The 27,019-nt window shown below is 37.3% G+C and overlaps 1 protein-coding gene across 1 annotated transcript in view; it reads left to right on the top strand.

Moving 5' to 3' along the window:
* LOC121370401 (IQCJ-SCHIP1 readthrough transcript protein-like) overlaps positions 1-27,019 on the top strand; it is a 218,990-nt gene that overhangs the window by 30,248 nt on the left and 161,723 nt on the right. The window contains exon 5 of the mRNA XM_041495597.1: positions 4,519-4,583. Coding sequence (XP_041351531.1) covers positions 4,519-4,583 — 65 coding nt within the window. The remainder of the gene's footprint in view (positions 1-4,518; positions 4,584-27,019) is intronic.

Here is a 27,019-nt window from a genome sequence, read left to right as displayed (position 1 = left end):
CATCATGGTTCAGTTACGGTGATGCAGTAGCTAGATTTGGTTTCCATCAGTTAATGTAATTTTTAGTTATTGTCTATTTTTAGAGAAATAAAGTTCTTAAATCTGTGACAGTATGCCTTTAAACACCTGTATTTAAGAAATTCACAGGCTTCGTAAATTCGGCCCTTAGTCTTAAGAGGAAAACCACTGCATTTTTCTGTTGGCAGCAAGGGATGTTTTATATGTACTTTCCCACAGACAGGATAGCACATACAATAGTCTTTTCATAAAATAGCTGTGAGGCCCAGGTTGGGATGGGAAAAACCCAATGAGAGAATGGGTTCACCATGGGGGTTCAATCCTATGACCTAAGCACCTCAAGTTTCCTGGTGTAAAGGCAAGATCTAGCTCTGTCCCTCCTTCCCAACCAGTGCCTCAAAACTGGTATGTGCTGTCCTGTCTATGAGGGAAATGCCTATAAAAGATTCTTTGCTGCTAATGGAAAAATCTACTCAAGTTTCCTTTCTAAGACACCATATGTTTGACATCCAGTAGCCGATGATTAATAAACCAGTGTGCTCTAGTGGTGTCATTAATGCAAATTTGTGGCAGGTTTTTTCTCTGTGTAATTGAATGTGAAGATAGCTGAACCAATAGCAGATACACATGTACAGTAAAGAACTCTTATAATGAACCAGAAGGGACCATGTTAGTTAGTTCATTATAGCAGTAGTGCGTTGTACACATTTGCACAAGTTGGTTATTCATGTACAGGGAGATAAAACCTAAGCATGTTCATTATACGTGTACTTCACTGTATTTCCTGGATAAATAACACTCACATCTAACACGATATACCTTATGTATTGGGAGATTTCCAAGAAATAACATTTTTGCTTACAGATTTTTAAAAATGTGCCATTCTTTTACTTGGTCGAGGTTTATATTTTTTTTGTACTTGGAACTGTGTCTGTGTTGGTTATATGCCAGTTTATTTTCGTTATATGGCTGTTGGCAAAGTTACATGATAATTGACTCAGTCACAACCATGCTTGTACTTGAGTGTAACAACCTTTATTCGTGTGCTTAAAAAATAAACAGACTATAAATATTAGAAAGGAAAGGAATGTTTGTTTATATTGACATATCTCAGCACATTTTAAACTACCACTGTTAGGTTTCTAACCTCATTATTGCTGCACAAGCTCTAGATAGCTTGCCTGAGCTGCTTGCGTCATAGGATTGAACCACCTTGGTGGAATCATCTCTGATTGGGGGTTTTCCCATCCCAACCAGTGCACTATGGCTGGTATATCAAAGGCCATGGTATGTGCTGTACTGTTGGTGGAAAAATGTAAATAAAAGATCCCTTGTTGGTAATGGAGGAAAAATGTAGCAGGTTTCCTCTAATACTACATGTCAAAAATGTTTGACACACAATAACCGATGATTACATATAGCTCTAGTGGTGTTGTTAAACAAAACAAACTTTTAACTTTTTTTTCATCCCACTGCCCCCTTTCGTTTCTCTCCTTTGAATTCCATCTCATTTCTTTCCGATCTAGCAACTCGTCCTATCTTTAAACTTCTTCCGCTGTCCACCTCCACATCCCAGTCCTTGTCTCTCCAACCACAACACCGGCCTCGGTGGCGTCGTGGTAGGCCATCGGTCTACAGGCTGGTAGGTACTGGGTTCGGATCCCAGTCGAGGCATGGGATTTGTAATCCAGATACCGACTCCAAACCCGGAGTGAGTGCCCTGCAAGGCTCAGTGGGTAGGTGTAAACCACTTGCACCGACCAGTGATCCATAACTGGTTCAACAAAGGCCATGGTTTGTGCTATCTTGCCTGTGGAAAGTGCAAATAAAAGATCCCTTGCTGCTAATCGGAAGAGTAGCCCATGTAGTGGCGACAGCGGGTTTCCTCTCAAAATCTGTGTGGTCCTTAACCATATGTCTGACGCCATATAACCGTAAATAAAATGTGTTGAGTGCGTCGTTAAATAAAACATTTCTTTCCTTCTTTCTTTCTCCAACCACAACAGGTGCTTTTCTCATGTGGCTATCAGTGTCGCACACCAGCCATTTCCCATCAGATTTAGCTGTGGACTTAGTCTGGCCACTTCCTGCTATGCAATGGACCGAGGAGCTCACCAGACCTTTAACTTTAAAGGTACATTCCCGAGTTTGCTCCATTGTAAGATGTTTCCCACTAATAAAATATTTGTACTATTATATTTACATATTAAATATATTTCCTTGTTTAGAATATCAGTGTCTGTATATTCAATGCATTTCTAGTCGTCTTAATATTTGTAAGAAGCTCAAACTGGATTTTGTCTTCAAATAATTTCGTACATACGAAAAAACATATTTCAGGAAATAAAATGAAATCTAACCTAGTACAAATAGTAGAACGATCAGAAACATGTTTAATATACAGCCACTAATATGTTATGCAGGAAAATATATTTGATATGTAATTACGATAGTTATAAAGTCTCTGTTAGTCGATAACATCTTAAAAATGGCAGCAAACTCAGGAATGTTCCTTTAACCTTTAACCTTTGTTCTATAGTGTTATTAAAAGAAACCTGCTATTTCAGTTTCAGTTATATATTTTATGACACTAAGACAATTTATTCCTTCCTTTTATAATAATTCAATGCTCTTGAAAAAGAAGTTTATTTTTGTTTAACGACACCACTAGAGCACATTGATTTATTAATCATCGGTTATTGGATGTCAAACATTTGTAGCAAGCAGGGTAAAACAGGTATGGCGCCATACCCAAATTGAATTTTTTTTACAGTTGACTTTCACAAAATTAATTACTCTTATCATTACTGTATGATTTTCTTAACCCTAACACTAAACTTAACCCATTTTCATTATGGGGGAGGCCTTCCATACCCCCTATTGACTGTGGTTACATTCAGTTTCATAGTGCCATACCCAAAAATTTCTTTCTGGCAGAAACACTGGCAAGGGATCTTTTATATGCACCATCCCACAGACAGGATAGCACATACCACAGCCTTTGATATACCAGTCATGGTCCATTGGCTGGAACGAAAAATAGCCCAATGGGCCCACCAATGGAAATCGATCCCAGACCACCGCGGATCAAGAGGACACTTTTACCACTGGGTTACATCCTGCCCCTGCTCTTGAAAACGTACTCCCCAAAATTTCACTAAGACTTTGACAAAATTTGACAAATATTATTGGTTTTCTGTTTGTATCTTTTATTTATTTCTTTGGTTTGTATAGATACTTGATACAAACTCATCCATAATTTAAAAAAACACAAAAAAAAAACCCACAAAAAAAAAAGAAGAAAAAAACAAAAAACTTACTGCCTATATTTAATTTAGATATAAAAATAACATACTCATAGTTTTGAAAATGTTCTATAAAGTCTCTTAACAAAACCTCCATCCACAACGTTTTGTAACACATCCCCAAAGCATTAATGTAATTACTGAGTAGACTGTGTCCTAATCCATAATTGGATATCAGCACGGAAATCAAATTAAAATAATAATACCCTGAAGACTCATTAGTAGAGTATTGCAATTACTAACCAACTAGTGCCTTGTTAGACTCCAAAATAGCCATAGTTTCAGACCTCACCGTGAAAACTTTGAGGGGAGTGATTAATTACTCACCTAACTTAGATTATGGGGAACCATTTAAGATATACAGTGAAAACCTTCAAAATGGGACATCCTTCAGTCCAAAAAGATGTCTTGTTTTAAGAGGTGTCTGGTTTAGAGAGGCTACGTTCTGTACTTGTTTTTAAAAAGGGGCTCTGTAAAATGTCTGGTTTTGAGGGATTTCACTGTATTACGATATCGAGTATAGTCTTTCACAGCAGTGAACGTCATTTTTTTTCCACTGTGGTGTGTACTACATCTTATTTATTTCTAAGCTGATTGTTTTCTAAATTGCACACAATTATATATATATTTTTTGTTATTTCCAAATCACTTTTACTTTTATTCTTACAGCAGATTAAACTGAAATTATTTACTAAAACCCCATGTTCAAGGAGGATGGGAAGGACTATAGATATAAATTCAAATGCTAAGAGAAGCTACAAATTTCTTCCCTTGGAATTAGTCTCAGGGAAGTCATGGGGAGTGAGTGATAGATCCCCATCACAGGTTTGTAAATAGCGTGGATTCTACTGAAATTTAAAATATACCAGAACCAGTGGCATAGCCAGAGCAAGGGGGGAGGGCATGTGGCCATGCTCTGCCCAGTCTAACCTTTTTTCTTTTTTCACTGTATTAAATTTGATAAAATCATATATACATACATGTACATATTTAATGTGGGTTGGCCCCCCCCCCCCCCCCGCCCCTTCAATAGTGGGTTGGCCCCGTCAATCTAAAATCCTGAGTATGCCAGTGGCCAGAACATTGTAAAACAAATAATAACCCTTTCTTTTCCTTAATTTTTTTAGCTAACTGCCATTATGATAGAAATATTTATTTTCTTAGTGTTTGTTTGACGAGATTGTCTTGTTTTCAGGATGAGAGGATGAGAGCAGAGAAGATGATAGAACAAGTAGAAGAAGGCGAACTTCTCGTTGAAAAGTAAGTGAATGTGTGACATCAAGTCAGCTAATCAGGGATTCATGTATCAATATTTAATTTGAGTGAAATCAGCTCTTTATCGCTGTCCTGGACGGAGGAGCTGGCAGAGGCCGACACCTGCACCCACGACAGGCATGCACTACAACAGCTTGCTCTGAATGTGCACGTTAAATTCTCTTACCTGACCTGACCAGCTCTTTCTCAAAATTGCCACTGCCCGCTACCAATCCCCGTTGGGCTGCTGGTGCTCCCTTGCACTTGCCAGTGTGGGTGGTCTCCACTCTCACCCACCCCAAAACCCTTTTCCTGTCCTGGACGGAGGAGCTGGCCGAGGTCCACACATGCACCCATGATAGGCGTGCGCTACAACAGCTTGTTCTGAATGTGCACGTGACCAGCTCTTTCTTGCACTTGGGTCTCTCTACACAGTTTACTTCGGGGAAGAGTTCATTCATTGTGGTCTGTGGTAGTTCCTAATTGTGATACATGATTGTGCGGTAGATTGTAGTGTAGTGGTTCACATGTTAACTTTTTTTTATACAGCTTTTGGTTTTTATAGTCTTGAGACATTTTAAAATCATTCCTCAATGAACAGTGTTCATGACGGGATGAAAAGGAGATTCGTACATGAATTGACCCATCTGTAGTAACCACAGATTTTTTCATGGACTGTTATAACATAAACATTAAACATTAGGCTCTATGTGATATATAGAGATTATTATACAAGCTTGTGTGTCGTACTGATTTTACCAAACAAGTGTCAGAATTATTGTATTACCCGAGCGAGAGTAAGATTCACATGCGAGTGTAATAATTTCTTTGTTATCCACATTATCCAAAATATTATTTTTATGAATAACAAGCTAGGACCATGTCAAAACGTTTCAAACGAAACTAAAAAGAGATAACGAAATGACGTCATTTCTGTAAAATGTTTACGCAGATCTAAGACTGGGGAAGCCACATTAAGTTATTACATCGCTTCACAAAATTACGTCACTCGTTGTGCACGTGAAATCGTTATGACACGCGTGTGTTATACTGGTTATATTTTCATGAATATCTTGAACTATGTGGATAATAAAGTAAATTAATTACTAATTCAGCTATTTTGGCAAGGCAGGTTATTTTGCTGGTTTTTGTTTAGATGTTTAGACTCTGTTTAGTATTATAAACTGCTAACTAGTTTTCTTTTTGATTGTTTCAAGATACAAAAAAACATTGACTTCCAAGGGAGACAACTCTAGCAACCTAGCTTGTCAAAATTTATGTTTAGCCAATATTTTCAGAGACAACTAACATAAAGAGCTAATAATACATACCCATCACAGAGTGTTGAGATTATTTCATTCTTTTTTTAAATATGATTGTTATGACAACAACATGAGTTGGAATATTAATTACCTATTCAAATCATTTTCATTTTCACTTATTTCCACATATAGAATAGAATAGAATAAAATAGAATAGAATAGAATAGAATAGAATAGAATAGAATAGAATAGAATAGAATAGATGTTTAACGACACCCAGCACGTAAAATACATTTACTATTGGGTGTCGAACTATGTTCCATATCTATGTCCAATTAAGGTTCAAGCACGCTGTCCTGGGTACACACTTCAGCTGTCTGTCCAGGACAGTGGGTTGGTGGTTAGGTGCTTGTGGTTAGCAAGAGAGACGTTGGTGTGGCACTGGGTCGTTAAGACTCATACTGGGCGGGAGCCGGTACCGGGATGTGAACCTAGTATCCACCAGCCTTAAGTCTGGTGGCTTAACCACTATACAACTAAGGCTGGAACAAATCAAAATAAACGGTATGTTTTAACCGCACAAAAACCCTCAATATAATTTAAAAAATACAAGTTTTATTAAAAACATTTATTGGTATTACCTGCCTTTTCCCCATATCCTTTTAAATAACAAATTACTATGCTGGTCAACTAATTTGTGACAATCTTCCTTAAAAATGTTTAATTTTTTTCAGTTATAATGAAACACTTTAAATCAGGAGTTCATAGTTTTTTTCTCTCAGTTATTACGAAACTTTCTAAATCAGGGGTTCTCAGTCTTTTTTGTTCTTATATGTTCTTAGGTCATGAAGATAAACCTCAACATATGTCAAGCGTAAGTCCAAGTTTATTTTGATGAGCCAGTATATTCTGTTCCCACTGGTATTAATGCAATACTGATCACTTACAATACTTTTACAGTTTTATAGATCACACATCAGGGTTTTATCACCGATGTTTCTAGACTCCGATAATGGGCACCATTCCCCACTATTCTACAGAGGCTATGTGTTCCCAATTTTGGAAGGAAATGTTTTATTTGAGTAAAACAATTCCAATCTGAATGTAAATCTCATTCACTTGACAAACCTTCTCTCCCCAATAACGTGTTGTAATGCACAATAGATATATTTATTTGAATAAATACAAATTCATGTACATATATATATATAGCATTACTTTTTTAATTGTAACTTGGCTTAATAAGATGTATTTTGAAATGAAACTGAAAATTCCCAATTTTTGGTAAAACAACGCTAAAATTACCAATTTCAAAGCCATGGATGTAAAGTCAAGTTTTTGAAATAAAACCCTGCACTTACTAATTAATTCATTGTTCAAATTCAACACACTGTGTCTGTTTGCCTTTTTCAACAAATCTTTACTCACATATTTAGAATTGTCAGCATTTGCCACTTGATACGCGGTCGGTTTGAGATTGATCTCCATCAGTGAGATCATTGGGCTATTTCTCACTCCAACCATTGCACCACGACTGGTACATCAAAGGCCGTGGTATATGCTGTCCTGTATGGGATGGTGCATATAAAAGATCCCTTGCTGCTAATCGATTAGCCCATGAAGTGGCGACAGCGTCTTTCCTCCCTCAGTATCTGTGTGGTCCTTCACCATATGTCCGACGCCACATAACTGAAAATAAAATGTGTTGAGTGTGTTGTTAAATAAAACATGATACTGCACATAAAATCTTCACGTTTTAATGGAAATGACTCGTTGGGGAGTTGCATCTCTGTGCAGTTGTAAACTCAAATTCCACTTCACTGTGTTGAATTTTTAATGAATGTTTTTCTCTGTCATTTAACAAATGCATATAATCTGTGCAACCACTTCTCACCATAAAGATCACACATGCGCACCTTGATGTACACAGCATCCAAATGATCAGTTCTAGTGTTAGAACGTTTCCAGTCATACCAGATGACTGATTCCCAGTCAAGCAAATTATTTCCAGTTGTCACGTTGCGTAAATGCGAGCTGTAGATCACTCTTCTGAAATGGTGTTTTATACAGATCTCTACAGGCTATAGCAATTACAGAAAGTTTTAAAGGGACATTCCCAAGTTTTCTACAATTTTTAAGATGTTATGGACTAACTGAAACTTTTTAATGATTGTAACTATATATTAAATATATTTTTCTGCATAAAATATTAGTGGCTATATATTAAATTGATTGTTCTAATATTTGTACTAGGTTAAATTTCATTTTATTTCCTAAAATAATTTGTTTCATATGTACGAAATTATTTAAAGACAAAATTCAGTTTGGGCCTCTTACAAATATTAAGACGACCAGAAACACATTGAATATACAGACACTGATATGCTAAGCAAGAAAATATATTTAATATGTAAGTTTAGTCGTAGAAATATTTTATTCGTTGGAAACATCTTACAATGCAGCAAACTCAGGAATGTCCCTTTAAATAGAATGTGTAATGTGATCAATATACCGCTCACCTTTTAAAACTTACTGGGTGAGTGTGGAGGGGAACATGAATAATCACTTGCCTTTCCTGGCAAAAACTGATTTCCCACTTGTGATAATGATCACATGCCTACGTTGCAGCATTGATCACATGACTTATGTCTTTTTATAGGCGCGAGTGTGACCCTGCACCCCATCAGTTTGATATAAGGAAGGAAATGTTTTATTTAACAATGCACTCAACACATTTTATTTACAGTTATATGGCATCGGACATATGGTTAAGGACCACACATATATTGAAGGAGGAAACATGCTGTCACCACTTCATAAGCTATTCTTTTCTACTAGCAGCAAGAGGTCTTTTATATGCACCATCTCACAAACAGTATAGTATATACCATGACCTTTGATGTACCAGTCATGGTGCACTGGCTGGAACAAGAAAAGCCCAATTGGCCTACTGATGGGGATCGATCCCAGACTGCCCGCGCATAAAGCGAGCACTTTACCACAGGGCTATGTCCCGTCCCTCAGTTTGATATAAGGGATGCTAAACACCAGTTCCTACTTCTTAGTAAAATATCTGTCAGGTTCCATCCCCTCCCACCTTCTAACAAATTAGTATTATTTATTTATTAGTCCCCTACCTATCTACACCGGAGGGGACTATAGGTTTCATTTTCATCCTTCTGTCTGTCTGTCCATCTGTCCGTCTGTCTGTCCCACATATAGTTTTCCAGATGTTTTTTTCGAAATGCCTTGAGATATTGATCTGAACTAACTGGCTGGAACGAGAAATAGCCCAATTGGTCCACTGATGGGGATTGATCCTAGACCAACTGCACATCAAGCGAGTGCTTTACCACTATAGAGGACTATATGTTTCATCTCTGTCCTTCTGTCTGTCAGTCTGTCTGTCCCACATTTAGTTTTCTGGATGTTTTTTCCGAAATGCCTTGAGATATTGAGCTGGAATTTTGTGTATAGCTTTATCATATGCTGTTACCGCTCAAGTTTGACTTTCATGGCGATTTACACATTTTGCTAAATGCTTGTTATTATAAGATTAGGATTGGATTACTCTTTTTTTTTTTATCTGCCTTGGTAGTGTCATGGTTAATCCATCGGACATAAGTCTGGTAGGTACAGGGTTCGCAGCCTGGTACCGGCTCCCACCCAGAGCAATTTTTAACGACTATGGGTAGGTAAGACCACTACACTCTCTTCTCTCTTACTAACCACTAATAACTAACTCACTGTCCTGGACAGACAGCCCAGATAGCTGAGGTGTGTGTGACCAGGACAGCATGCTTGAATTTAATTAGATATGAGCACGAAAATTAGTTGAAATGAAAAAAAAAGAGAAAGATTACTTTACATTTTATATACATGTAAATGCACATACGTATTTATGCAAATTAAAACCAATCCACATTAGAGGAGGCTGGACAGATTAAAGGCATATTGTCACAGACCACTGACCTATTTAATGGTCTAACAAAGTATTACCTGAAATTTTTTTATTTGATTTGTCCCTAAATGTACTTCATTCAACCATCTTCATAACCACCATACTCCATTTATTAATGATATTTTGTAAAAATAATTGAATTATGGCAATGATCCATAATTCAAAAACTAAAATTGCCGAGAGGGTTGACATGGATTTCATTCCATCATGGTTCAATTATAGTGATGCGATAGCTAGATTTGTTTTCCAACAATTAATGTAATTTTTATTTATTATCCATTTTTAAGAGAAATAATTTCCTTAAATCCGTGACAGTATGCCTTTAAACTGTTTTAATGATTGGTAGGGTCCGAAGGGACCCACGTTTGATATACGTATAAGGGTTGGTTAGGTAAGTTTATATTATTGGCAGTGAGAAATGATTTTATTTATTGTCTGATTTTATTTCATTTCATTTCAACTTATTTTCGTTTTTATATCCAATTAAGGTTCAAGCATGCTGTACTGAGCACACACCGTAGCTATCTGGGCTGTCTGTCCAGGACTGTGGGCTAGTTGTTAGTTGGTTAGTTGGTAGTAAGAAAGAAGAGGGTGTAATGGCCTTGCACCTATCCATTGAGCCCTTAAGAACTCGTCCTGGGTCGGAGCTGGTATTGGGATACGAACCTTGTACCTACCAGCCTGTAGTCTGATGGCTGGTTTCTTGTCATAAGTTCTATATGTGTCTTGCCTGCACACCTGTAGGTTGATCTTGAAATACGGTGTTCTGTGATTTGCATGAGCGAATGAAAAGTGTTTTGTTCTCAATGTTGACCTATCTATGTGTGTTTGTTTTGTTTAACGACATCACTAGTGCACATTGATTTATTAATCATCAGCACATTGCATGTCAAACATTGGGTAAATTGACATATAGTGTTCTTGAGGAAACCTACTACATTTTTTCATTAGAAGCAAGGGATCTTTTAAAATGTACCATCCCACAGACAGGACAGCACATACCACAGCCTTTGATGTACTAGTCGTGGTGCACTGGTTGGAATGGGCCCACCGACACCTCTCTATGTAGTCATCTTTGACCCCCTTTGTACACAATATACATTAATAAATAGTAAAGTAAAGTTTGTTTTATTTAACGACGCCACTAGAGCACATTGATTTTTAATCTTATCATCGGCTATTGGACGTCAAACATATGGTCATTCTGACACTGTTTTTAGAGGAAACCCGCTGTCGCCACATAGGCTACTCTTCTTTACGACAGGCAGCAAGGGATCTTTTATTTGCGCTTCCCACAGGCAGGATAGCACAAACCATGGCCTTTGTTGAACCAGTTATGGATCACTGGTTGGTGCAAGTGGTTTACACCTACCCATTGAGCCTTGCGGAGCATTCACTCAGGGTTTGGAGTCGGTATCTGGATTAAAAATCCCATGCCTCGACTGGGATCCGAACCCAGTACCTACCAGCCTGTAGACCGATGGCCTGCCACGACGCCACCGAGGCCGGTCTAATAAATAGTATTTAGGATAAGGTGGGTTTTTAAAAACATATTTGGGTATATTTGACATGGAAGAGGGTTTGCACCTTAGACAATAAAATGGAAAACATTTTTGTTAGATTTATGTGGTTCATTTGAACGCCCTCTCGTCGCCTGTATGGGTTGATTCATTGCTTATGGTATGTTAGTTTTAACATTATGGGCAATGGAAAATAATAATTCAGCCTAAACTATTACGGTGATTGGTGGGGTTCATGGAAGGGCCACACATTTTGGGTGTGTTCTTTGGGTAGATTGAAGCACTGCTTATATCAATTTAAAAAAAAAGAAGTTAACTTTATTGGCAGTGAAAATTGATTTAGTACAAGGCAACCTTAATTGGGCAGTGTCCCGAGGGACTGAATTTAGATAATTTCCTCCTGCAGTCAGACCAGGGTGACAGAATGTATAAGAAATTAATGAGTGGTTAATGTGGTTACAGAGAAATAGGCTACAGGTCACTGGTTTTTCACACAAATGAACTGTCAGGTGTCTAAACATTGCTGTCTTTCATTGCACTTAGGACTGGGATGGGGGGGGGATAATTTGCCCCCATGGGAGTTGGTTTACATCTCAGTACTGGCTCCTACACAGGGTGAGTTTTAACATTAGACTCATTTGGGGAAAGGGGGCGGGTGTTTTAAATAGATTGTTCTGTTAAATACTTGTGGGATGTCACTTGAATTTTGTAAATCTATCTGAAAGAAATGTGAAAATTTTGTATCAGAATATTTTTAAAATGTAGTGCTTTGTCAGTTAAGGTATGGGGCTTGATTTCGTTTGCAATGTTATGTTAATCACCTACCAAGGGTACTTAATAATATATGATTTGAAGTGGAGACAGTGCATATTGCAATATTGTTAAACAGTGATATTGTTCTATAGCCTGGCAGACTAGTAGACAGTCTGGTGGGCTAGTAAATTTTCTATTTCTGCACCCCTGGACACTAAATAGCCCTAGGTAGTTGGTCCTGTTCCAATCTAACTGTCTAACCAGAGGGGACTATAGGTTTTATCTCAGTCCTGTCCGTCTGTCTGTCCATCTGTCCCAGTTTTCCAGATATTGAGCTGACATTGTATACAGTTACAGATCATCTCATTTCAGTTCAATTGATTTTCGTGCTTAGATCCAGTTAAGGTTCAAGCACGCTGTCCTGGGTACACACCTCAGCTATCTGGGCTGTCTGTCCATAACAGAGGGGTAGTTGTTATTGGTTAGTGAAAGAGATGAGGATGTAATGGTCTTACGCCTACCCATTGAGTAGTTAAGACTTGCTCTGTGTGGGAGTTGGTACAGGACTGTGAACCCTGTACCTACCAGCATTATGCCTGATATGGCTTAACCACGACACCATCGAGTAGTTAAAACTTGCTCTGTGTGGGAGTTGGTACAGGACTGCGAACCCAGTACCTACCAGCATTATGCCCGATATGGCTTAACCACAACACCATCGAGGCTGGTAACATTACAGATCATTTCATTTCAACTTATTTTCATGCTTATATCCAGTTAAGGTTCAATCATGCTGTCCTGGGCACACACCTCAGCTATCTGGGCTGTCTGTCCAAGACAGTGGATTAGTGGTTAGTTGGTTAGTGGTTAGTGAGAGAGAAGAGGGTGTAGTGGTCATTGAGCCCTTAAGAACTTGCTCTAGATTTGAGCCGGTACCGGGCTGCGAACCCTGTACCAACCAGCCTGTAGTCTGATGGTTTAACCACTGAGGCCGGCATTACAGATCAAGTTTGACTTTCATAGGGATTTATTCAAGGGCCATAACTGTCATTAATGGAATTTATCCATGTTTCACTCAGTTATCGCCCTTGAAGTTAGAAAATTTTGGGGCTTGGAAGGGAACATTATTGCTTTAGCAGTACTCTCAGAATGCTTGTTAAAAGATGTCTTGTTAAACAAATATTCCTTTCCTTTCTACCACTAGAGGTGGGATGCAGCTTACCTGATGCGTGATCAGTCTTGGATTGATCCCTATTAGTAGGCCCATTGGGCTATTTCTCGTAGCCAATTCACCTGTCTTTGGGATAGTGCATATTAAAAAAAACCTTGCTATTAATGGAAAAACTGTAGTGAGTTTCATCTCTAAAACTATGTCAGAATTACCAATTGTTTGACATCCAATAGCCGATGATTAAAAAAAGAAAGAAAGAAATGTTTTATTTAACAACGCACTCAACACATTTTATTTACGGTTATACGGCTTTACCAATGAGCTATGTGCTGCACCCTGATGATTTATACTAACTCAGTGTGCTCTAGTGATGTTGTTAAACAAAACAAACTTTAACTTTTTAAACTTTTTCTACTTTATCCTGACTAGGTACTGTGAAAAGTAGAATACAAACTGATGTAGTGCAGTTTGGTTTATGAGTATTGAAAATGTTTGATTTAACAACACATTCAACACATTTTATTTACGGTTATATATGCATCGCACATATGGTTAAGGACCACACAGATATTGAAAGAGGAAAACTGCTGTCGCCACTTCATGGGCTACTCTTTCGATTAGCAGCAAGGGATCTTTTATTTTCACCATCCCACAGACAGGATAGTACAGACCAAGGCCTTTGTTACACCAGTTGTGGAGCACTGGCTGGAATGAGAAATAGCCCAATGGGCCTACCGACGGGAATCGATCCTAAATCGATCAAATATCAGGTGAGCGCTGTACCACTGAGCTACGTCTCGCCTCTTCCTTCTTTTTGAATGCACATTATTGCGGTAATACAAGTGTTTGCTCGGGCTTGAAAAGGAAGCTTGCTCTTATACATGTAGTACACGACAAGTGTGTTTTCTTCTTCTTTGAATGCACATTATTACAATAACACAAGTGTTTGCTCGGGCTTGAAAAGGAAGCTTGCTCTTATACATGTAGTACACGACAAGTGTGTTTTCTTCTTCTTTGAATGCACATTATTACAATAACACAAGTGTTTGCTCGGGCTTGAAAAGGAAGCTTGCTCTTATACATGTAGTACACGACAAGTGTGTTTTCTTCTTCTTTGAATGCACATTATTACAATAACACAAGTGTTTGCTCGGGCTTGAAAAGGAAGCTTGCTCTTATACATGTAGTACACGACAAGTGTGTTTTCTTCTTCTTTTAATGCACATTATTACAATAACACAAGTGTTTGCTCGGGCTTGAAAAGGAAGCTTGCTCTTATACATGTAGTACACGACAAGTGTGTTTTCTTCGTCTTTTAATGCACATTATTACAATAACACAAGTGTTTGCTCGGGCTTGAAAAGGAAGCTTGCTCTTATACATGTAGTACACGACAAGTGTGTTTTCTTCTTCTTTTAATGCACATTATTACAATAACACAAGTGTTTGCTCGGGCTTGAAAAGGAAGCTTGCTCTTATACATGTAGTACACGACAAGTGTGTTTTCTTCTTCTTTTAATGCACATTATTACAATAACACAAGTGTTTGCTCGGGCTTGAAAAGGAAGCTTGCTCTTATACATGTAGTACACGACAAGTGTGTTTTCTTCTTCTTTTAATGCACATTATTACAATAACACAAGTGTTTGCTCGGGCTTGAAAAGGAAGCTTGCTCTTATACATGTAGTACACGACAAGTGTGTTTTCTTCTTCTTTTAATGCACATTATTACAATAACACAAGTGTTTGCTCGGGCTTGAAAAGGAAGCTTGCTCTTATACATGTAGTACACGACAAGTGTGTTTTCTTCTTCTTTTAATGCACATTATTACAATAACACAAGTGTTTGCTCGGGCTTGAAAAGGAAGCTTGCTCTTATACATGTAGTACACGACAAGTGTGTTTTCTTCTTCTTTGAATGCACATTATTACAATAACACAAGTGTTTGCTCGGGTTTGAAAAGGAAGCTTGCTCTTATACATGTAGTACACGACAAGTGTGTTTTCTTCTTCTTTGAATGCACATTATTACAATAACACAAGTGTTTGCTCGGGCTTGAAAAGGAAGCTTGCTCTTATACATGTAGTACACGACAAGTGTGTTTTCTTCTTCTTTGAATGCACATTATTACAATAACACAAGTGTTTGCTCGGGTTTGAAAAGGAAGCTTGCTCTTATACATGTAGTACACGACAAGTGTGTTTTCTTCTTCTTTGAATGCACATTATTACAATAACACAAGTGTTTGCTCGGGTTTGAAAAGGAAGCTTGCTCTTATACATGTAGTACACGACAAGTGTGTTTTCTTCTTCTTTGAATGCACATTATTACAATAACACAAGTGTTTGCTTGGGTTTGAAAAGGAAGCTTGCTCTTATACATGTAGTACACGACAAGTGTGTTTTCTTCTTCTTTGAATGCACATTATTACAATAACACAAGTGTTTGCTCGGGCTTGAAAAGGAAGCTTGCTCTTATACATGTAGTACACGACAAGTGTGTTTTCTTCTTCTTTGAATGCACATTATTACAATAACACAAGTGTTTGCTCGGGCTTGAAAAGGAAGCTTGCTCTTATACATGTAGTACACGACAAGTGTGTTTTCTTCTTCTTTGAATGCACATTATTACAATAACACAAGTGTTTGCTCGGGCTTGAAAAGGAAGCTTGCTCTTATACATGTAGTACACGACAAGTGTGTTTTCTTCTTCTTTGAATGCACATTATTGCGGTAATACAAGTGTTTGCTTGGGCTTCATAAGGACGAAAACCGTTTTTAATCATTAGAGCAGCCTTTTATGCAGCTGAAGGCAAAGCATGGAGTGGTTCAGTGATACATGTTTGCGGCACTTGGAGTTGTTTAATGGGATTGATCAGCTACAAATAGACCAGGGGATTAGTGCTGTAATCCACTCTTAACAGATCTGCCTCGCATTCTACCAGACCTAAAGGCCAAAGGACACATGTCCTTTAACTGAAACTGTAATATCAGATAAATTTAACTTGCTATAAATAAATATTTTGTGTGATGTAAGTTGTTACATATTATACAATATTTTGCACATCATTAAAACATTAGTCATTAATGATAATTGAAATCTTGAAAATAATAAACATTTCAACATAACTGCAAACCTTCTTAAAAGCTATACATTTTTACAAATAAATAATATGTTATTCATGTGATACATTAACATTTACCAATATAAAATAAATCATTAACTAATATTTAATTCTATAAAAACTGTGTAAAGTTAATGAATTGTATTTTAATCACAATTTTACATACTGTATTAATAAAATTAAATAATGATCATTATTATTAATTACATAATTATTTATAAAAAATGAGGAGGTCAGGTCAGGTCAGGTCATAGGGTTTAACATACACATTCAGAACAAGTTGTTGTAGCACACACCTGTCATGGGCGCAGGTGTCGGCCTAGGCTGACTCCTCCGTCCAGGACAGGAAAAGAGTTTGGGGTAAGTGGGAGGAGGGGACCGCCTACACTGGCAAGTGCAAGAGAGCACCAGCAGACCGACTGGGGTTGGTAGCGGGCGGGGGGAAAATGAAGAGGATATGTCCGTGCGACAAAAACCCTGTTATTATTCCTGTATCTGGTACATATGAAAAGAAATTATAGTTATAACATAATTTTTGTTTTTACACACCTAATAGTAAGAACACCATATATTATTTATTATATCACATGGCAGTAACACACACATAACGTATGTTGTCAATTTAAAGACATACGATTGCCTGCTCCTATGTAATGGCCTGGCTCCGTATTCATAAACGTACTTAAGTGAATGTATGATATTTAAGTATGTATTTAAGTATCATATATTGACTTAAGTGTGTTTATGAATACGGAGCCTGGTCACCAAAGTCATACCATCCAATGAAATAAACATGATCAAAATTCATTGCTCTGTGATGTGTAAGTTAAACTTTACGACTGATTGCTATCTGAGGAATAGATGTAATTTTCCTGCAAGCCCAAGTGTCATATATACCTTTTAATTTCAAATGATGGCTAAATTTATTGCACAAATTTATCTTGAACAAAAATATATACAACAAGACCACGTAGCGGTATGTTGTTGCACAAAGTAAACAAGTGCAATGAACAAGAAGCAAAAACAATGTACCGTATACGCAAATATTTTCATGGCTAAAATAATTCGCAATCGGGCTTCCATTTTACATTTTCACGAGGAATTATTTTTGCGACTGTGTCCCCCAATAATAAAATCAAAATTAACCATATTTCATTTGCCAAACTCTCTTCAATGACGATTACACACACACACTTGGACATGTTACCATGCTGTTGGCGAGACATCAATGCTGTATGTCTGATAAGACATGTTATCGATGGAACACGCACATGCGATACAGAAAACAGACTTACACCCAACTGTGTGTCACTTCAATTCAAATCCACGTGATCATGCAGGTTTACAGAACCACGTGACCTTGTGGATAATTTGGCGGTAAAGACAAAGTGCATACGAAACTCGGTATAAATTTAACAGGTACCTCTGACTGCTTGTCTTTTGTATCCATGAAAATTATACCAAATCGGAAATAAGTTCGTGTGTAATTAAATTCGCGGTGCTGTCAACATGTTCGCGATTTGCACGGTATATTTTATTCGCGAACATTTTTGCATATACGGTATGTGAAGTTTTGTATTTATTATATATATCTTCTATTATTTGTTACAAAAACTATTTTTTAATTTAACATTGTGACTACACTTTCTTAAATCTTTGATCAAAACCCCTTTCATGGATTTACTTAACATTAAGAATCATACTCTGCGACAGCATTGTGTAATGTTTCAAATACAGTGTGACATAATTTGTAAATCATATATGATGTAAGTAACAAAAAGACGTGAACTCCAGTAAAAAATAAAAAGGGAATTCCCCATTTAAAAGTTCCAGTTCAGATTGCACATATGTGTCATACATGATTAATTTATCACACCATTTGAAAATATCTTTATCACTGTAGTAAGATTGAATAGTTATGTAATAGATATATATAATAGCCAGTCATGTGATATTCTTATGTATAAAACATGATGGACCACAGTCGTAGGACAGGGCTTCTAGACTTGTTTTTAAATCCACTAGCCATGGGATCAGTAATTAAAAACATTTACTAACCACTATTAAAAATTCACTAGCCCTACTTTAAGTTAATACAATTTTACTAAATAATAGTAATAATCAGATATGTCTCCTAAAGAGGGAGATAGAGCTTAAAAATACTAACATTAGGGTTGGAGTGGGGTCAGTATATTCATATTTATAAAATAGACAACTGCAACATTTGACAATTTATTTTTTCACTAGCCGTCGGGCATAGCAATTGTAGTTATTTACTAGCCCAACATTGAATATCACTAGCCATGGGAGTGGGGCTACCATAATCTAGAAGCCCTGCATAGGAGAGTATTCTACAACATACTAGACACCAATCAGTGTATTAACTATTGGCATCATCCATTGTAAGAAACCAGGTCATCTGAGGCCACATGTAGGTCAAAGGTCAGAGTTCAGTTAGTGATCAGTGGCGTAATCCTGTGAAACAGGACTTGGGATTAGTTGTTCATTTAGTTAGCTTAACCGGTTACCAGGAGAAATGTTCAGAATCAGATACTAACATGATTTCAAGTAGCAGCTGAAGAGATGAATTCAAACTGATTAAGAACAGTCTAAGGTAAACCAGGCTTGTCAGAACACACACACAGACAGCTGGCACATTTTATTGGCTATTACAGTGAAACTCGTCTAAACGAGACACCCTTGGGACCAAGTAAAAAGTCTGGTTTTAAGGGGTATCCGGTTTAGAGAGGTTCTCTTCTGTACAGATATTTAAAAAGGACCCATGAAAAATGTCAGTTTTTCAAGGAATTCCAGTTTACATAGGGTCCAGTTTTCAGGGAATTCCAGTTTACAGAGTGTCCAGTTTTCAGAGGTTTCACTGTATAACTTCTCTTCTAGCTGGCAAAGATTTACAGTAAAATGTTCTCACCATGGTGTAGTTACATTGTTTAGCTACTTTGAATAAGCAACACTACTCCAAACCATGATAAATACCCTGGATAACCATTCAGCATTCATAATCAAGGCAGGGGTGGGAATTCTCCTCAGATCAGCTGTTTTCCTCTCATGGAACATTGCATTTCCTTGCATTTTAATTGTCCTTTCCTCCAATATGTGTCAGATGGCACAGATTTTAACCTAGAATTTCAAGAATTTTCGGGACCCCTCTAGATTTCCTCTTTTTTTACAGTTCACCAATTCCCACCCCTGTCGAGGACAGGGTTTCTGCCAGAGGGTGAAATGGGTATGGCACCATACCCAAATGTTTCTGTATTTTTTTATTTTAAAGTTAACCTTTTGATAAAATTAATTACTTAGCATTACTGTATGATTTTCTTAACCCTGACCCTAAACATAATCCATTTTCTTTCAGGGGAGGCCCCCTTATACCCCCCTATTGATTGTGGTTGCATTCAGTTCCATAGCATTGCACCATACCCAAAAATATCTTTCTGGCAGAAATCTTGAAGGTGTAAGAATGTAGCCCAATGGTAATATGTTTGCCTGATGCATGATTGCCCTAGGATCGATCCCCATTGATCGGATCGTTGGGCCATTTCTCATTCCAGCCAGCACTACACAACTGGTGTAGCCAAGGCCATGGTATGTTCTGTCCTGATGATGCATATAAAAGATCCCTTGCTATTAATTGAAAGGCTACCCAGGGTCAAGCCACTTGTCATACCAGAGAGCAGACCCAGGGTGGACATGCCTGAACCTAATGGATGTGCACATGAAAACATTTGAACTTATAATTAAAAGGAATAGACCATGAAATTGTTTCCCTTCCCGTTATCTGTGTAGTCCTTAACCATATGTCCAGTGTCATATCATAAATTTAAATACATCATTATATAACCCCGTCGGTGGACCCATTGGGCAATTTGTCATTCCAGCCAGTGCACCATGACTGGTATATCAAAGGCTGTGGTATGTGCTATGCTGTCCGTGGGATGGTGCATATAAAAAATCACTTGCTACTAATGAAAAATGTAGCAGGTTTCCTCTCTAAGACTGTATGTCAAAATTACCCAATGTTTGACATCCAATATCTGATGATTAATAAATCAATGTGCTCTAGTGGTGTCATAACAGAAAACAAACTTTTTTTCATTATATAAAACTCTTATTCTTTCATCCATAATCAGACCCTGTTTTTTATATCAACATTTATACAAAAATATTAAAAAGAAAAATACATTGTTATATAAAACATTTCTTTTTTTCCATCCATAATTAAACCATGTTTTTAATATCTACATTTGTAAAAAAAAAAAAAAAAAATTTACAGTGTTACATGTATATAAAATATTTGTTTTTTTCATTCCTAAGCAAACACTGGTTTTGAATTCTACGTGTACATGTATATACAAAACTATTCACAAGAAAAATACATCGTTATATAACACATTCTTTTCTTTCTGTCCATAATTAGATCATGTTTTTCAAATTACATTCATAAAAAAAATATATTCGAAAACCCCCAACATATTAGGGTAATTAACCCATGCTGTGAAGGCAGGTTGTTTGAAGCCAGCTAAGCATCAGACATGGTGACCTTTAGCAGTGGGTTTGATTTCAGTCAGGGATACCACAGTAAATTAAACTGGATAAGATAGCGGCTACGGAACACTGCAAGACTGCATGTTGTGAGGTGCACACACAGTCTGTGTCTTGATGTTTGGTTGTAAGGTATATGCGGTAGTCTACTTTTGTGAGTTATGTACAATAGTACATGTGCAATCAATGATTTAAACTGGATTTATTGTTGTTTGGATTATATATGATTCCATGTGTTAAGGGTCTGGAGTTTGTTATGTGCACTATAATCTTCTTTATGTAGGAGTTATATTAAATTTAATTCATCTAATTTTTCTTGAGGTAGGTACTTTTTTTTTTTAACATAAAATGCATTGTGAGGTGTCTACATGGTGTGTGTTTTAATGCTTGGTTGTAAAGGTATACAGTACATGCTGTAGTCTACATTTGCTTGTGAGGTATGTACTGTAGATAATGTGCAGTCCATGATTTAAAATGGTTATGTTTATGTTTGGATTATCATTTCATGCTGGAGTTTGTTATATGTAATATCATTTGTTTGTGTGTAGGTGCTATACTATGACCCTAGTTCTTAAGATATGTTTTCTGTGTGGCATAAAATGTATTGTGGTATTTATATTTTTGTAAAGCTCATTACACTGGGGTTTTTTTTGTTTTGTTTTTTTGTTTTTTGTTTAACAACACCACTAGAGCACATTGATTTATTAATCATCGGCTATTGGATGTCAAACATGACAGTCATAGAGAGTAAACCCGCTACATTTATTTTTCATTAGTAGCAAGGGATCTTTTATATGCACCATCCCACAGACAGGATAGCACATACTACAGCCTTTGATATACCAGTCGTGGTGCACTGGCTGGAATGAGAAATAGTCTAATGGACCCACTGACATTGATAACATGAAATACATTGATAACATGAAATACATTGCGATAACAAGAAATACATTGATAACATGAAATACATTGCAATAACATGAAATACATTGATAACATGAAAGACATTGCGATAACATGAAATACATTGATAACATGAAATACATTGATAACATGAAATATCATTGCAATAACATTAATGGCTCCTAATTTGCAAGTAAGCTTTTTATTTGCATTAATTTAGACGTTAACTTTTTTATACCTTTTTTTATACATACTTACGAACAAGATTTCTGAAGCAAATTATTTCTTTTGCCGTAAGTGAAAGAAGATATTAAAATATTAATTGGTTCATTAGCTAAGAAACCTTTGAACTTCTTTAATGTTCATTAAGTAAAAGAAGCTTTATAGATTCACAGCATTAATTAATTAAATAAAGAAGCTATGTAAATATATGTACCTGTTCATTAATATATATAAACAGTGTTCTGATGGCCAATTGTATTTGCGATATTTGCGTAACCTATTCAATTAACTCAAACCTGCAGTAAACGTACAATTTAATTACAATGGGCCAAATTTATGAAGCCTGTTTATGTCTTACACATGTGTAACTACTTACATTTACAATGTTTAAACAACTGTTTATGTGTTACACGCGTGTAACTACATACATTTACAATGTTTAAACACCTGTTTATGTCTTACACGCGTGTAACTACATACATTTACAATGCTTAAACACCTGTTTATGTCTTACACGCGTGTAACTACATACATTTACAATGCTTAAACACCTGTTTATGTCTTATATGGCGTCATATATGGACCACACAGATTTTGAGAGGAAACCCGCTGTCTCCACTTCACGGGCTACTCTTTCCGATTAGCAGCAAGGGATCTTTTATTTGCGCTTCCCACAGGCAGGATAGCACAAACCATGGCCTTTGTTGAACCAATTATGGATCACTGGTCAGTGCATGTGGTTTACACCTACTCATTGAGCCTTGTGGAACACTCACTCAGGGTTTGGAGTCGGTATCTGGATTAAGAATCCCATGCCTCGACTGGGATCCGAACCCAGTACCTACCAGCCTGTTGACCGATGGCCTGACCATGACACCACCTAGGCCGGTGTTTAGTCAATAGAGTGCTCGCCTAAGGTGCTTGGGTCATCAGACCTATAGTCTCTGGTTGGGTATTTTCCCATCCAACACGTGCCCCAAAACTTAGTAAACCAAAGGCCATGGCACGTGCTGTCCAGTCTAGAAAAATCATATACTAGTATACGATTCCTTGCTGCTATTTTGTAGGAATAAATCTATGTGGTGACTGAATTTCGTTTTTTTACTCTTGACCAATTTTTGATGTACAGCCAGTATTTCACACTCTGGGGATGGGACGTAGCCCAGTGGTAAAACGCTTGCCTAATGTGCAGTTGGTCTAGGATCGATCCCCGTTGCAGGCTTTCACATGATGCAGGAATCCTGCATATTTGATGCAATATATACCTAAAATACTCCTAAATAAAATCTGTGTGCGTCATGGCTGACGCAAAATATTTCCGATGTCAATAGATTTTACATTAAACTTTTTCTGTTTTTTTTAAATACATAAAAACCTAATGACTACGAAGTTCAAAGCGTAACATAAGTGTAAAAATCAGTATGGCTGATGCAGTGTGCCAGTACCTCTGTCTAAATTTAGATTATCACGACAATATCGAACGCATGGTCTGTTTACGGATATCAGATCACAGTTAACCAGCCGCGAGTTTTTAGTTCAGTCTATATATCTAGTTTTTTGTTTTGTTTTTATTATTGTTCATTATTGTTTTTAATACATGTAGATGGTTGAGCATATCTCGTAATATGAATTAGTCATAATTATTCAGTGGCACAGAAAGCGGGAGAGGTGGGGCAAGGAGTAGCAAGGAGGGGCATGTGCCTCCCACTTTTCTTGATCCAGTAGCAGCAGCGATGGTTTATATATATATATATATATATATATATATATATGTGTGTGTGTGTGTGTGTGTGTGTGTGTGTGTGTGTGCCCCCCACTTTTTGGCACCTTCCTACACCACTGTTATTGCGCAGATGAAGGCATTGAAGCTATGTTACAAAGCAGATTAGCATGCAGCATTGGGCAGGCAGTATAGTGTCACGATTCGCTACACAAGTTTCAGAGATTGCTATACACTTTTAAAACATTAAACAGTAGTTGCTAATCAAATTTCATTTGACTAGAAATATCACTAATCAAGATTTTAGAACCAAAATGTCCCTGTTGGGTGACTAAAAGCCATAGGGTGCATAAAAAGAGAAAAAAAACCCACTAAATTATTTACAAGAAGAAAAACAATGGATATACAAGAATCATGTATATCCATTGTTTTTCTTCTTGTTAATGTTTTTGTTGTTGTTTTTGAAGGGTGCGGTGTTGCACAGCCACTTTCCTTTAATTTTCACCCATCGAGAACACTGACATGTATATGTATTATACAGATAGAATAGTGGATATAATATGTATGCATGTAATATAAACAAGACAGTTATTCAGTTAATTATGTGATTTAAAAAATATGTCATAGATGACTCCCATTTTTGAATGCATGACTTCCAAAATAAAACCCTGTGAGTCATGATGACTCCCATTTTCCAGATGCTAGGTGGAATCCTGCCGTTGGGCTATTTCTTGTTTAAACCAGTGCACCACAACTGGTATATCAAAGGCCATGGTATGTGCTGTCCTGTCTGTGGGATAGTGCATATAAAAGATCCCTTATTACTAATGTAATAGGTTTCCTTTTTAAGACTCTAGGGGCGAGATGTAGCTTGATGCGTGGTCGGTTTGGGATAGATCCGTCCAGCCAGTGCACCACAACTGGTACATCAAAGACTGTGGTATGTGTTGTCATGTCTATGGTATGGTGCATATAAAAGATCCCTTGATGCTAATCGAAAAGAGTAGCCTATGAAGTGGTGACAGGGGGTTTCTTCCCTCAATATCTGTGTGGTCCTTCACCATATATCCAATGCCATATAACCATAAATAAAATGTGTTGAGTGCATCGTTAACTAAGTCATTTGCTTCCTCTGAGATTCTATGTCAAAAGTACGAAATGCCCCATCCCACTACCCCCCCCCCCCCCCCCCCCATCTTTTATATTTGCCTTTTGCCTCATAACATGACTCATAGACAGTATGGGTGGTTTTCCCAATATGGGTGCTTCTTCCAATTTAGGTACTCTTCCCCTCCCCCCTTACAATTCTGGCTATGCCAGTGGATATAAATCCATCACCTACCAACCATCTTCCTGATGCCATAACTCCTGTGTGTCACGGAGGCTGGTTTGATAACCTTTGATTGTCCCCGCTCATTGTGAATGTTGCTGTATAAAATCAGTCAGATGTCACCTGTTGTGTGGAGCTGTCGGAAATAGTTTATCACCTGAGTAACCAGGTATATCTCTGTGTAGTGTGGTTGATTTTAAACCAGTTACTTACTGGTATGAAGACTGGCTGTACTCTGTTTATGATGACAGTAATGAGATAAGCCATTGTCCAGGTATCATCGTATATCTCTATATCTCCCCAGTGTGGGTGATTTTAAACAAGTTACTTACTGTTATGAAGACTGCTTGTACCCTGTTTATGATGACAGTAATGAGATAAGCCATTGTCCAGGTATCATCGTATATCACAGGTTCACTGAATCTTGTGTAAGAGCTGGGGAATAAATTTGTCTCCTGACAAATAAGCAGAGATGAAAGTTTTCTGGATTTAAGCGGAATTGTTTAATTATCTTAACAGTGTTGGGGGCGGGACGCAGCCCAGTGGTAAAGCACTCGCAGAATGCTCAGTTGGTTTGGGATCGATCCCATCAGTGGGCCCATCGAAATAAGCATTGTGTCTGGTAACCCATTTACAGGTAACCACAAAATATAGCCTGGTAACCTATAGGTTACCACAACTATATGAAAGTTAGAATTTAATTCCTGTTACTACTACTTTTAACGCGGACGTTCTGAAATTGTATTGGTGCGTGCGAACATCTGTACAAGAAATGAAATCTGGAAGTAAATGAAAACGCGGATTGCCGAAATTGCTTTGCAATTGCACAAATGCGCATGAACATCGGTGCAATTTTGTATGAGAAAATGAAACGCAGAAGTAAATTCATCTAGTGGATGTTGCTTAAACGTTGAATGACTATAATTGCTTGCAGTTGCACAAGTGCGCGTGAACATCGATACAATTCCTTACGAGAAAATGAAACGCCGAAGTCCAGAATGCATTGCCTGGTTTACGTTCGGAAACGAAACTATAGTTCGTTGAAACACCGTTCTTGACTTTTCTTACATGTGGTAACCTCCCAGTAACCTGAACGACCGTTCTCGACTTATTTCAATGCCTGGGCTATTTCTCGTTCCAGCCAGAGCACCACGACTGGTATATCAAAGGTTATGGTATGTGCTATCCTGTCTTTGGGATGGTGCATATAAAGATCCCTTGCTACTAATAGAAAAATGTAGTGGGTTTCCCCTCTAAGACTATATATGTAAAAAATTACCAAATGTTTGACATCCAATAGCCGATGATCAATAAATCAATTGCTCTAGTGGTGTCGTTAAACAAAACAAACTTAACAGCGTTAATGGGTTTTCTGCTATTTGTGAAAAAAAATCAATATTCTGTCCAAAACTTACAATATAGTTTTAGCTGATGCTTTACATTCATTCAGAATTTTATATAGGGGCTACAATTTTAGACTATTGTGATACCCTAACCAGATGGCCAATGTCCGTACCTTATCACCAAGGTTAATATTACCAGATTGTTCAACACAAGTTACAGCTTCAGTTTAAAACATGCTGAAGTGTTGATAAATTAACATTCTTTCTTTTTTAAGTATCCATAGCTGGTTTGTTCCAGCCAGTGCTCCATAACTGGTGAAACAAAAGTTGTGGTATGTACTATCCTGTCTGTGGGATGGTGCATATAAAAGATCCCTTGCTGCTAACTGAAAAGAATAGTCCATAAAGTGGCGACAGTGGGTTTAACTCTCTCAACATCTGTGTGGTCCTTAACCATATGTCTGATGCCATATAACTGTAAATAAAATGTGTTGAGTCTGTCGTTAAATAAAACATTTCCTTCCTTCCATTCACTAACCACTAACCAACTAACAACTAACAACTAACCCACT

This window comes from Gigantopelta aegis, chromosome 1 (assembly GCF_016097555.1).
Source record: "Gigantopelta aegis isolate Gae_Host chromosome 1, Gae_host_genome, whole genome shotgun sequence".
Taxonomy (NCBI): Eukaryota; Metazoa; Mollusca; class Gastropoda; order Neomphalida; family Peltospiridae; genus Gigantopelta; species Gigantopelta aegis.
This window is presented reverse-complemented; position numbering and strand designations above follow the sequence as displayed.